Raw genomic sequence first — 13,947 nt, 5'->3', positions numbered from 1 at the left:
TTTTTGAAATAAAATTGAGATAGAAGGAAGCCTGTTTCATTTATCCAGTGAGTAATTCATTTTAATACTTGAGTGTATTAGAAAATGAGAGCTAGGCCCTCATTTGTAAAGTATAGTCATGGACCAGGTCCCAGACTACTCAAATAATTTATATTTCTGTTTAGAGTTACTACAATGATTAAAAACACAGGCGAGGGTGGGCATTAGAGACTAAAAGAGTAAATATAGAACCAAGGAGCAATTTCAAGCCTGATAACTCTATCCTCGTACATATTTCTGAAGCTCTGGTAAGAATCCATTTTTCATTTCCTCCTAATTTTCATCTTTCCTCAGTGTTGCCTTTTTTCCCATCAAATTTTCAGAAATATGCTCCTTGATTAGAAAATCATCTTTCTATAGACACTCAGCCAAGATATAATTGATTTTTAACTTAATTTCACAAATCATGTTTGGAAGGAAAGTAAAATCTCTGTAAAGGACAAGACAATTTGTATATCATTTTTTTAAAAAAATGTATTCATCTTATATAATTGAAAGGGAGAGAGAGAGAAAGAGAAACGGGCAGAGAGATCTCATCCACTAGATCACTCCCCAAATGCCTGCAACAGCTAGGTCTGGGCCAGGTGGAAGCCAGGTGCCCAGAATCTGGGTCTTCCATGTGAGCGACGGAAACCCAACCACTTGAAGAAGCATCACTGGCTGCCTCCTAGAGGTGCACATTAGCAAGAAGCTGACTTGGGATCAGAATTAGGACTTGGATTCCAGGACTTGAATCTGATATGGGTGTCCCACGTGCTGTTTTAACCTTTATACCAAACACCCGCCTCTTTAACTTAGATTTTTTTTTTTTTTTTTTTTTTTTGACAGGCAGAGTGGACAGTGAGAGAGAGAGAGACAGAAAGGTCTTCCTTTTGCCATTGGTTCACCCTCCAATGGCCGCCGCGGCTGGCGCGCTGCGGCCAGCCTGAAGTCAGGAACCAGGTGCTTCTCCTGGTCTCCCATGAGGTGCAGGGCCCAAGCACTTGGGCCATCCTCCACTGCACTCCGGGGCCATAGCAGAGAGCTGGCCTGGAAGAGGGGCAACCGGGACAGAATCCGGTGCCCCGACCGGGACTAGAACCCAGTGTGCCGGCGCTGCTAGGCAGAGGATTAGCCTATTGGGCTGCGGCGCCGGCCTCTTTAACTTAGATTTTAAAGCTTTATCAAATCTTAATTTTTCCCCTTGACCATCTGATGTTTTCATTTTGCATCAACCTTCAATTAACTCTTATTGATTCTCCAACATATTTTATTTCTAGTCCCCAAAGTTCCAATAATGTGAAAAACTTTTAAACCCTGAAAACATCCAGAACTGTTGCTTGTTAAAAGAGCTTTGTTGGGCTGGTGCTGTGGTGTAGCAGGTAAAGCTGTTGCCTGCAGTGCTGCATTCCTTATGGGTGCTGGTTCGAGTCCCGACTGCTCCACTTCTTTTTTTTTTTTTTTTTTTTAAGATTTTATTTATTTATTTATTTATTTGACAGATAGAGTTTCAGAGAGAGAGAGACAGAGAGAAAGGTCTTCCTTTTTCCGTTGGTTCACCCCACAAATGGCTGCTACGGCCGGCGTGCTGCACCGATCTGAAGCCAGGAGCCAGGTGCCGCCTCCTGGTCTCCCATGCAGTTGCAGGGCCCAAGCACTTGGGCCATCTTCCACTGCACTCCTGGGCCACAACAGAGAGCTGGACAGGAAGAGGAGCAACCGGGACTAGAACCCGGGGCCCATATGGGATTCCGGCACCACAGGCGGAGGATTAGCCAAGTGAGCCATGGCACCGGCCCTCAACTGCTCCACTTCTGACCCAGACCCCTGCTAATATGCCTGGGAAAGTAGCAGAGGATAGCCCAAGTGCTTGGGTCCTTGCACTCACATGGGAGACCTGAAGAAGCCCCTGGCTTCTGCCTGGCTGAGCTCCAGGCACTGTGGCCATTTGGGGAGTGAACCACCTGGTGGAAGACCTCTCTCCCTCTCTCTGTAACTCTGCCTTTCAAATAAATAAAACATAAATCTTAAAGAAAGATTGTGTCAGAATGTTATATGTTGACAATAAAACTCTCCAGGCTGCCTCCTGGGGGATTATAAATCTTTAGTGCCCTCAAGCCCCAGAACATGGTTATTTTGCGCCTGGCTCAATACGCTCTTCTTTGTCTTTTCTGCTCAGCTGGAATGCGTGCTGACTTCTCTGCCAACTTCTAAGACCGAGACCCTGAGGAACCCAGCTGGAGAATGCCGTCTGAACGTTGCCTCAGGTGTGCCTTCAAGGGTATGCCCCGGCTTTGTGTAGTGAGCCCTGAAGCAGTCACAGTAATAGTGCGCATTCTACGACTGGGTTTAGAGCAAGGGCTTGATGTGTAGTTGGAAGGAATGAAGTCTGAGCCTCTGTGAATTTAGTAGGGTCACGTAGGAACTGACTGCTGCGATTGGTTATTGGTCAAACCCGGATATACTTGATGACACCTTGAATGACACTACGTTTTAGCGTTAGCTTATTTAGGATGTCAACCTTGCTCAGACAGAAGGCATACTGCTGTAAAGGTGATTACAGAAGGAATCTAAAACTATGTGAGGGGACTTTGCAAAGGTTGTGGAAAAAATGGATTTAAAAGACAAGTTTATTTGCCGAAATCCATGCATAGTTTTTGAAGAATCTATTTTCCAAGAAGTTTTTTGAAGATCATTTATACATATAAATATATGAATTTGCCTCCTGCAAAGCAATTGTCTGGGGGAGTAAAAACACTTAATTGTGAAATACTCACAACATTTTTCTTTTTTTAAATTTTTTTTATTTTTGACAGGCAGAGTTAGACAGTGAGAGAGAGAGACAGAGAGAAAGGTCTTCTTTTTGCCGTTGGTTCACCCTCCAATGGCCACCGCAGCCGGCGCGCTGCGGCCAGTGCATCACGCTGATCTGAAGCCAGGAGCCAGGTGCTTTTCCTGGTCTCCCATGCGGGTGCAGGGCCCAAGCACTTGGGCCATCCTCCACTGCCTTCCCGGGCCACAGCAGAGAGCTGGACTGGAAGAGGGGCAACCGGGACAGAATCCGGTGCCCCGACCGGGACTAGAACCTGGTGTGCCGGCGCTGCAAGGTGGAGGATTAGCCTGTTGAGCCACGGCGCTGGCCTCAACACAACATTTTTCTTATAATTCATTTACTTAATGTACATTCATTTCTTGGTAGGGAGGATACAGCTATGAAGAATACAGATAAAATTCTTGCACTCATGAAATGTATCTGGGGAAAACATTCAAGCAAAGAATCCCATCAATAATGAAGCAGCTTGAGAACAGGGCTCTGAAGGATGAGTACGGGGTGGGTACAGTAAGGAAACACCCTTCTGAGGAAATGCTCTGTGAACAAATTTGGAGGATGAGACATGGGGGGGTTCCCTGAGGCAGGAAGGAGCTTGGCGCATTCCACATAGTGAGCCGCAGCCAGTGAGGAAGTGCATGGCATCCATGTGAATATTCTCACTGGAGGCAGATTTTTTGTCATCCTCCATGCAGCAAAGAATAAGGGAGGTGATACACTTAGAGAATACATTTTTTATGTTAAGAATTTCACATGTCTAGTAAATAACGGTATCTGCTTTCTTCTGTAACTCCGAAGCTATTAGAAATGACGTTCAGAAATGTGTTCAGAGAGGGTGGCATTGCTCTAGCAGGTGTAGTGTCTTTGTACTGTTGCTTTCAATGGGGGATGATTTTTGTCATCAGAGTACATTGTTCAATGCCTGGCAGCGTAACTTGGGAGTGGTGGTACAACTGACATCTGGAGGGTAAGGAGCAGAGATCCTGGGAAACAGGACAACCTCCACTGCCAAAACAGTCTAGCCCAGAATGTCAGTAGTGCTGAGACCGAAGAACCCTGCTGTAGATCTGGTGTTCAGCCAACATAGCACATGGAGACCATATCTGTTGGCCATCGGCTGTGCTGAGTGCTTTATTTCTGGCTACCAAGATCAGTGTGCACTCTCAAAATAGCTTCTTACTTGAAATCTGACATCCCTGTTTTCAAGAATAAACTCCCACCACGTCATCAACTCCTTCCTCAGTACAATTGTCTTTATAATGGTCTTTCCTTATCTGCTTCAATGCAGAGCCCTCGCCTCCCTACCTCTCATACTCTTCACTGTGCCGCGTGGAACTATTGCAGCATCACCATGCTGTGCCTCGTCTCCCTCGTCCTCGTAGGCTCTGCTCATCTCTGACTGCACTGAGGCTTGTCCTCCGTCGAGGACTGCTTCTCTTGTAACCCTCTGACATCACGGCATTTTATTTCCTCTCATCTCACTTGCTTTGGGATAGGTAGAAAGATTGTTGTAACTCTGGGACATAGTTGTGCTTCCGCATCATTATTTCTTTTTTTTAAAAAAGTTTTATGTATTTATTTGAAGGAGTTAGAGAGAGGAAGGGAGGGACAGAGAAAGAGAGAGAGAGAGAGAGAGAGAGAGAGAGAGAGAGAGAGAGAAAGCGATATCTTTCCATCTGCTGATTCACTCTCCAGATGGCTGCAATGGCCAGAGTTGGGCCAGGCCTAAGAGAGCAGCTTCATCTGAGTCTCCCACGTGGATGGCAGGGGACCAAGAATTTAGGCCTTCTGCTGCTGCTTTTCCCAGGCCATTAGCAGGGAGCTGGTTTGGAAGTGGAGCAGCTGGGACTGGAACCGGCGTCCATATGAGATGCTGGCATCACAGGCGGTGACTTTACCCACTGTGCTACAGTGCCAGCCCCTAGATCGTTCTTTGTTTGTTTGTTTCTTTTTTTAAATTTATTTGTTTGAAAGGCAGAGGTAGAGAGAGGCAGAGAGAGAGAGAGGAAAAGAGAGAGGGAGGGAGGTCTTCCATTCACTGGTTTACTCCCCAAATGCCCACAGTGGCCAGAGCTGGATTGATTGGAAGCCAGGAACCAGGAGCTTCTTCCAGGTCTCCCACGTGGGTGCAGGTGCAGGGGCTCAAGGACTTGGGCCATCTTCCACTGCTTTCCCAGGCGGGAGCCAGCAGGGAGCTGGATCAAAAGTGGAGCTGCCAGGACTCAAACCGACACCTGTATGGGATGTTGGCACGGCAGGTGGTGGCTCTACCTTCTATGCCACAGCGCCAGCCCCCAGATCATTATTTCTTAAACTGATTGTTCAGGAAAGTCACCACAACCAAACCAGTGTGCACCTTCTTCTGAAGGCGATGAGCTTTCTCTCTCTTTCCTCCTTCTTTTCCTGACTTTGGTAGGGCCGCTTCCTGAGCACTTTTTCACCCGGCTTCCAAACTTCCTGTGGATTGAAAACCCTTCACCACCTCCCAGGGCCCATCTTGTCAGCATGAAGGTTGTTTCCAGCTTTATGCCCTTGGTGCGCCAACCTGCTTATTTCCAAAGACCTCCCTCCATTCATCTACCTGCTCCTGTGGTTGCATCTTGGACTTTGTCATCGCCAGTAATTGCTCTGTTTATGAAAATCACTATGCCAGTTACTTCAGTCTTATGACAACTTCCTCTCTTTTTAGTTTGTTATTTACCCACCCTGACTGTGGTAGTATTTGACCTCCTTGCAAGGCCTCATCTACTGGCCCTGCTGCTTTTTATCAACCCATCTTTCTTTCTTCAGTTCTTTTCTCAATCAGTTTTAGATTCTGCCACTCCTGCTTAATCCTTAATTTCTCTCATTCCCTGTATTTTTTATGTATTTTCCTGAGAAAACCTTAATCCAGATAAATCCAACCTTCTATATTTCTTTCTTCTTTTTTTTTTTTTTTTTTTTTTTTTGACAGACAGAGTGGACAGTGAGAGAGACAGAGAGAAAGGTCTTCCTTTTTGTCGTTGGTTCACCCTCCAATGGCCACCGCGGCTGGCACATCGTGCTGATCCAAAGCCAGGAGCCAGGTACTTCTCCTGGTCTCCCATGCGGGTGCAGGGCCCAAGCACTTGGGCCATCCTCCACTGCACTCCCGGGCCACAGCAGAGAGCTGGCCTGGAAGAGGGGGCGACCGGGACAGAATCCGGCGTCCCGACCGGGACTAGAACCCGGTGTGCCGGCGCTGCAAGGCGGAGGATTAGTCTATTGAGCCACGGCACTGGCCATCAACCTTCTATATTTCTATGCCTGCATTGTCCAGCTGACTGACCCACAAAATCTTTAAATACAACAAGACAAAAAAGTTTCCAAAGTTTGTGTGTTTCTGGTCCATTTATTCCCTACTGCTTAAGGGACAGTGCTTTCCCACAACTAAGCCCAGCCATGCTTCTGTGTTAGAATGCACTCTTTCTTATCTTCAGCAAACTTTATTTTTATTTTTATTTTTTTTTAAGATTTTATTTATTTCTTTGAGAGGTAATGTTACAGACAGAGAGAGGGAGGGACAGAGAGAAAGGTCTCCCATCTGCTAGTTCACTCCCCAGATGGCCACAACAGCCAGAGCTGAGCCGATGCAAAGCCAGGAGCCAGGAGCCTCCTCCTGGTCTCCCATGTGGGTGCAGGGGCCCAGGCATTTGGACCTTCTTCTACTGCTTCCCCAGGTTATAGCAGAGAGCTGGATCAGAAGAGGAGCAGCCAGGACTTGAACTGGTGCCCATATGGGATTCTGGCGCCGCAGGTGGCAGCTTTACCCGCTGTGCCACAGTGCTGCCCCCCTCAGCAACCTTTAACTATTGACAGTCTCTCAACTATATTCTTGAGATCCAGCTGTGCTTCTGTTACCTTCTTTATGCAGATGAGCCACAGGTTTATAACTCTAGTGAAGACATCTGAGCTCCAGATCCATAAATCAAGATACATATTTGACACTTTTAATTGTCTTTTTAAAAGATGTATTTATTTGAAAAGCTAAGCAAGAGAGAGAGAGGAAGAGACACAGAGAAAGAGAGGGGTGGGGGTGGAGAAGGAGAGAGAGAGAGAGACAGACAGACAGACTGATTTTTCATCTCCTGGTTTACTCCCCAAATGCCCAGATAGCCAGGGCTGTTCAGGCCAAAGCCTAAATCTGGGAACTCCATCCAGGCTTCCTATATGGGTGGGAGGAACCCATACTTGGGCCATCATTTGCTGCCTCCAAAGCACATTAACCGGAAGCTGGATTGGAAGCACAGAGTAGCTGAGACTCAAACCAGCACTACAAACATGGGATGCAAGTGTCCCACAACACCCACCTACTGGGTGTCTTAAAGACAGCTCAAACTTAACACTTCCCAAGCCAAATTCATCATCTTCCCCTTCTGTATTTGTAATCTTCTTCCACCAGTTCCCTTCTCTGAGAATATCAAGTTGCATAAGCCTGAAACATAGGCTTATCACCCACCTCCACATCTAATCCATCACCAAGACCTCTTGATTTTCCAGGTTACCTCCTTGAAACTCTAGTCCAAATCCAAGTCTGTGATTCTCCTGTACTACACCCACAGTCCAGCCTGCTCCAATGTGGCCCAGTCTCCTGACTGTTCTTTGTCCTGTAGGTTGAGGGATCTTTTCTGTGACCTAGCACTGCCCTTAGAATAAACCTGACCCAGAAATTCTGCGCAAGTGGGCTTCAGCGTCTGCTACACAGTCCTCTCCTGCACCATGCACTATCTTGTCCTCTGATCCAGTCATTTAATGTTCTGTCAACCCAGTCTAAGGGCCCTGCTCCCTACTGCCACAGCATCATAGTATTTTGCTCTTCTCCTGTATGGGAAACCTTCTCCCTCCTCTTTGCAGGGTAATTTGTTCTGTCCTTCAGTCTGCAGCTCCAGTGTTACTTTTTCAGGGTGGCCAGATTATTTTACTGATATATAGCTGCCCCCACCAAACTGAGCGCTCCACAGGGCTGTTACCACATATGCTTTACTCAGCATTCTATTCCCGGTACATAGTGCAATAGCTGGCCCATGCTGAATAAATATTTGCTGGGTGCATGAATGAGAGAAAGAAGTAAACTAAACTATTCTTTAATTTTTTTTTTTTAATTTTTATTTAAGGTATACAGATCTCATGTATTTCCCATATACAGATTCAGGAACATAGTGATACTTCTCACTTTACTCTCCCTCCCACACCTGCTCCCACCCTTCTTCTCCTCCCTCTCCTATTCCCACTCTTAATTTTTACAAAGATCTCTTTTCAGTGTATTTTATACTCATAAGATTAACCTTTTACTTAACTCTTTACACTATCTAAAGAGTTCAACAAGTAGTATGAAAACAATCACTGTTCCTCAACAGTGGAGACAAGGGCTGCAAACAATCATTGAATCTCAAAGTGTCAATTTCATTCCTATAAATTACCTTCTAGGTACTCTTAGTTACCACAGATCAGGGAAAACATAAGTATTTGTCTTTTGGGATCGGCTTATTTCACTAAGTGTAATGAAAACTATTCATTTATAATTAAATTTCTTTTTGCTTAGTTTTACTTCTTAATCATTCTGTAAGCATATTGTATCTTTGCTTATTATAATGGCCATTGCTATTAATTGTTATTAATTTAATAGCATTTAAAAATTATAAAGTGTTTTTTAAAAAATAAACTTCACTATATGATCTTTGAAGAGCCTGCCCACTTAAATAAATAGTTAATATATTTGAATATTAATGTTTAATTGTTATAAAAATATTTTGGCTATGCAAGTGAATGGATTAGGACATTTACTTGATAGTTCATCAGTAGAGTGAACTGAGGTAATTACATGTAATTCTATTTCTATTCAGAACTTTTTGCCCAGATTTCTTTCTTTTGTAAAGTAGTCTACTTAAGAAACGAGGATCTTATGCAACTTGACTGTTTTTGATATGTAAAGAGGTACATTACTTGGTAGTATACTTACTTGCACACTACTTACATGATTTTTTATATACCTGAGCAGTAGGTAAACAATGATATAGAAATTGACTTGAATTTTTGAAATGCAGCTGCTTAAAACCATATAGCTATTTTGGAATTTACATCTTAAAAGCTGACTTAACTTGGTTAAAATTTATTCTATGAAGACGTGACCCTACGAAATTTCTGTGACCAGAAATGTTAACTCCGTGAATTTAAAGTAGCAGCTTGAGCTCAAGCCACAGTGATTCACCATGAGTAGGGTGAGCAATGTTATGAACATCATGCTCTGCATTCGATTTGTGAATCTTTGTGATCAGTTCCAAAATGAAGGTTAAAGGCTTGAAGCCATGAGTAGTCTTGTTCCCTGAGGCCGCACTTATTTATCTCCTTGTTACTGGATGCCAACTTATGGCTGATCAAATGGTGGCTCCCTGGCGTTACTAAAAATCAAGTTGCAGCTTAGGGGGTCTGGGGCTTCCTGCTGTTGCACCAGGGCTTCAGCTGGGCTCTGTGAGGTACAGTAGCAGTCTTCCTGGGCATCCTGACTGAGTCAACTGAAACCCTTCAGGTGGAGAGAGGTAGAGGGACATACGCCCTTGGAAAATTGCAGACTGTCCAATAGAACCATAGTGGGAAGCGTATATTACTTTAGATTTCAAATAGTCACATTAAAAAGGTAAAAAGAAACAGATCAAATTAATTTTAACTGTATTTCACTCAATATACCCCAACTAATAAACATGTAATTAATGTAAAAGTTTAATGAGATAGTTGGAATTTTCTTCATGTTGTCTTGGACATCCAGTGTGCATTTTATAATCATGGCACATTTCAACTGGGCTAGTTGCTATTGAGTGTTAAGCAGCCATCCGTGTGACTCGTGGCTACTCTATTGGATGGTAGAGTTCTAAGGGATCCCGCAGAGAAGAGGGCGTTGGGGAAGCCAGGGCGCTCTCTGCATTCCCCTGTGACTTTGGAGGTTTCCCTGGACGACCTTTCCCTACTTCAGGATGGCATTGCAAATCTATATTTCTAAAGAAATGGGGCTCCTGCTGCATGTATTTTTCCAGTAATTTAGGGAATTTTAGAATATATTTTTCCTTTGCTTTTTCTTTGTTTCTCAAATAATAGAATTTTATTGCTCTATTCTGGAAGGTTTGGTTTGCTAACTTGGTGTGTGTTGTAGATGCCAAGGGAGCTCTTTGCAAGCATATGTCCACTCCCTATCTTAACTTAGTTAAGATACATCCTAGTGTTGATTCATCACCTCCCTGGTTTGTGATTGTTGACTTAGTAGATGGGGCCTATTGCACTCTATCTGCATTGTGTTGACACATTTGCCCTAACATTGGGAGAGTTGAGGTCTTCTCTACAGATTTATATTTGAGAGTTGAGTAGGAAGTTACTTTCAGAATGCAATAATGACTTGTTGATTAATAGGCTTTTATTTCTTGCCAAATGTTGGAGTGTTTGTTTTTGCTTTTAAGGATCCCTAACATATTGGTTCCAAAATATTTGGGATCTTGTGCCAAGTGTTGTCTTAAATATTTAGCATGTTATTTTCTTTAAGCTCGAATATTTTAAGCCCAGCTGAATGATCTTGTGAAACTGTGCAGCATTACTGTTGTTTCAAAGCTGAGCCTTTTATTCTTTGCCAGATTTCAGTTTACAGCTGCTCTTTCCCTGACAAGATTTATTCATTCTCAACAGATATCTGAAATGCAAATCCTGTTTCCGTCTTAATAGCAAGGACATGAATTGTAGCACTATATTTGGAAAATGAGTAAGGTGACATATTAAGGCAATCATTTTAATATATTCTTCTGTTATACTCTAAATGAAATTTCAAAATGTATTTATTTAGCAATTGAGGTGACGTGAAAGAGGAGAAGAGAAATTTAAGAAGTTTCAAATACATTTTCTGAAGTTACACAGATTGAAAGTTCCAGGTGGATATTGTGGCACAGCTGCCACTTGGGACGCCCACATCCCATACTGGACTGCCTGGGATGAAGTCCTGCTTCTTTCTACTGCCTCCAGTCCAGCTTCCTGCGAATGTACATCCCGGGAAGCAGATGATAATGGCTTGAGTACTGAGTCCTTGCCATCCACGTAGGAGAACTGAATGGAATTCCTGGCTCCTGGCTTAGGCCTGACCCAACCCCTGCTGATGCGAATATTTGAGGAGTGATCTAGCAGGTGGAAGATCCTCTCTCTCTCCCTTTCTCTCTCTCTTTCTCTGTCTCTCTGCCTTTCAAATAAATGTAATTCAAATAAATGAAATAAATATACTTCTGAAGCAATGAGAAATCTGTTTTCTATCCTAAAACTTTATTCACAATATGAAGGTATTTGTGAAATATGATTTCAAACACTTATTATTAACTTCATGTTATTGTATTCATGCATATTATTCTAAAATGATGGTCTTAAGATTAATTATATATAATTTAAGCATAAAAATAACATGAAATCTCAGCATATATTTTTGAGGTTTTCTTTACAGATATCATTTATTATTTTGGTTTTCATTTTTTATTTTTAAGCATGAAGGGGAGCTACATCATGTTCTTGGTGATATGCTTTTTTTTAAAAAAAAAGATTTATTTATTTATTTAAAAGTCAAAGTTTCAGAGAGAGAAACAGGAGAGCCTGAGAGAGAGAAAGGTGGGGGAGGATAGAGAGAGATACTCCATCCACTGGTTTACTCCTGAAATGGCCACAAACAGCAAGAGCTGGGCCAGTCCAAAGCCAGGAGGAGCCAGGAGCTTCTTCTGGGTCTCTCACGTGGGTGCAGGGGCCCAAGCACTTGGGCCTTCCTGTGCTGCTTTCCCAGGTCCATTAGTGGGGAAATGGATCAGCAGTGGAGTAACCAGGAGTCGAAGGGGTACCCACATGGGATGCTGGCACTGCAGAATGCAGCTTAACCCACTGTGCCCCAGGGCCAGACCCTTAGTGATGTTTTCAAAATGTTTGTCTTGTACTTTGAGTTTTCTTATCTATAAAATGAGATAGTAAGAGCACTTTCCTCATAGGATTGTTATGAATAATAAATAGAATAATAATTATAATCCCTAAGAATGGTTTATGGATTGTGGCAAATACTATGTATTTATTAAATACATAAAAATGCCATCCTAAGTGATCCCTGTTAGGAATTTGGAAAACATTATGCTGAGTGAAATAAGCCAATCCCAAAGGGAAAATTCCACATGTTCTCCCTGATAGGTGACAACTAACTGAGCACCAAAAAGGAAACCTGTTAAAGTGAAATGAACACTATAAGAAATGGTGACTTGATGAGCCCTCACCCTGACTGTTGATGAACAACTTAATATGTTATCCCTCTTAGTATTTTTTTTGTTTGTTCTACTTAATACTTTTGGTTGAATACTGTAATCAATACACAATTATTCTTAAGTGCTGAAACTTAGCTGAAAAGTGATCACTGTTAAATATAAGAGTGGGAATAAGAGAGGGAAGAGATGTGCAATTCGGGACATGCTCAAGCTGACTTACCTCAAACGGTAGAGTTAGAAACATACCAGGGGATTCCAATTCAATCCCATCAAGGTGGCATGTACCAATGCCATCTCACTAGTCCCAGTGATCAATTTCTGTTCACAATTGATCATAATGATAGGACTAAGAACCAAAGGGATCACAGAAACAAGACTAGTGTCTGCAAATACTAGCTGATAGAATCAAAAAGGGAGAGAATGATCCAACATGGGAAGTGAGATACACAGCAGACCCATAGAATGGCAGATGTCCTAAACAGCACTCTGGCCTCAGAATCAGCCCTTAAGGCATGCGGATCCGGCTGAAAAGCCCATGAGAGTATTTCAGGCATGGAAAGCCAAGACACTCTGGGGGGAAAAAAAAAAAGCTAAATGAAAGATCTCCATGAGTGATATCCCAGTGGAAAGAACGGGTCATCAAAGAAGGAGGAGGTACCTTTCTCTGAAGGGAGGAGAGAACTTCCACTTTGACCATGGCCTTATCTAAATATGATCAGAGTCGGTGAACTCAGGGGGCTTCCATAGCCTTGGCAGCTCATGACAAGAGCCTAGGGGGATTACTGATGCCATAAACAAGAGTGTCAATTTGTTAAGTCAACAACAGGAGTCACTGTGCACTTACTCCTCATGTAGGATCTCTGTCCTTAATGTGCTGTACATTGAGATTTAATGCTATAACTAGTACTCAAACAGTATTTTTCACTTTATGTTTCTATGGGGGTGCAAACTGTTGAAATCTTTACTTAATGTATGCTAAACTGATCTTCTGTACATAAAGAGAATCGAAAATGAATCTTGATGTGAATGGAAGGGGAGAGGGAGTGGGAAAGGGGAGGGTTGCGGGTGGGAGAGACGTTATGGGGGGGAAGCCATTGTAATCCAACAGCTGTGCTTTGGGAATTTATATTCATTAAATAAAAGTTAAAAAAAAAGTTACACCATGAAAAAAAAATGCCATCCTCTTGAAGAAAAGATTGTTCAAAGGCTGTCCTAAACCTGTTCTTTGCTGAGGCAATATTTCCATTACTATTTTATGTCCTCATTTCTTTAATTTAATGGTATTAATTAATCACCATTTTGTATTTTGCACAGAAATTTATAAAATTTATTTATGCTTCTGAATGTGGTTTTCAATGACTAATTTTAAACGCCTGCCTATAGTTAGAGCCACTAGATGAATATTCAATGACAGTAACCATTTCAAAACTCGCTGCTGCATTTCAACTGAAAATAATCCTCCCACCTTCCCACGAGAGCTTCCTGTATCATCACCTCCTGTCAAGTTATTTTCTTTCTGTAATTCTGACATTTCTGATCCTTCCCAATCAAAAATGCCCAGTAAAGCTTAATGACTGCAATCTGGCATTTCATGGGAGGTATATGGTTAATTTTAAGGTGATAACTTGTGCTTTACTGTAAGTTACCAGCCAACTGGCACCACAGGCGGGATGGAGCCCTGGCACATAAACTATCCGTGCAGACTAGGCTGGTGGTAATTCTCTGGCTCCCCAGAGAAGCTCTTCTGTGCGCAGAAGGAGGGCTTAGATGCAGGAATTATCAGTTAAGTAGGAAACAATGCTCAATCATTTTTAAGGCATCTGT

The 13,947-nt window shown here is 42.8% G+C and overlaps 1 protein-coding gene across 5 annotated transcripts in view; it reads left to right on the top strand.

Annotated features, from left to right (window-relative positions):
• KLHL32 (kelch like family member 32) overlaps window positions 1–13,947 on the top strand; it is a 256,551-nt gene that overhangs the window by 51,150 nt on the left and 191,454 nt on the right. For 3 of the 5 annotated variants that reach the window (XM_008263237.4, XM_017345291.3, XM_051855446.2), the window contains one exon: window positions 2,198–2,285. The exons of 1 other annotated variant lie outside the window; for it this stretch is intronic. In XM_008263237.4, the coding sequence (XP_008261459.1) occupies window positions 2,263–2,285 (23 nt within the window). In that variant the 5' untranslated portion in view covers window positions 2,198–2,262. Of the gene's footprint in view, window positions 1–2,197; window positions 2,300–13,947 lie in introns of those variants that run through there. One more of the 5 variants, XM_051855443.2, reaches the window with a different exon arrangement.

Source organism: Oryctolagus cuniculus, chromosome 5 (genome assembly GCF_964237555.1).
Source record: "Oryctolagus cuniculus chromosome 5, mOryCun1.1, whole genome shotgun sequence".
NCBI lineage: Eukaryota > Metazoa > Chordata > Mammalia > Lagomorpha > Leporidae > Oryctolagus > Oryctolagus cuniculus.
This window is presented reverse-complemented; position numbering and strand designations above follow the sequence as displayed.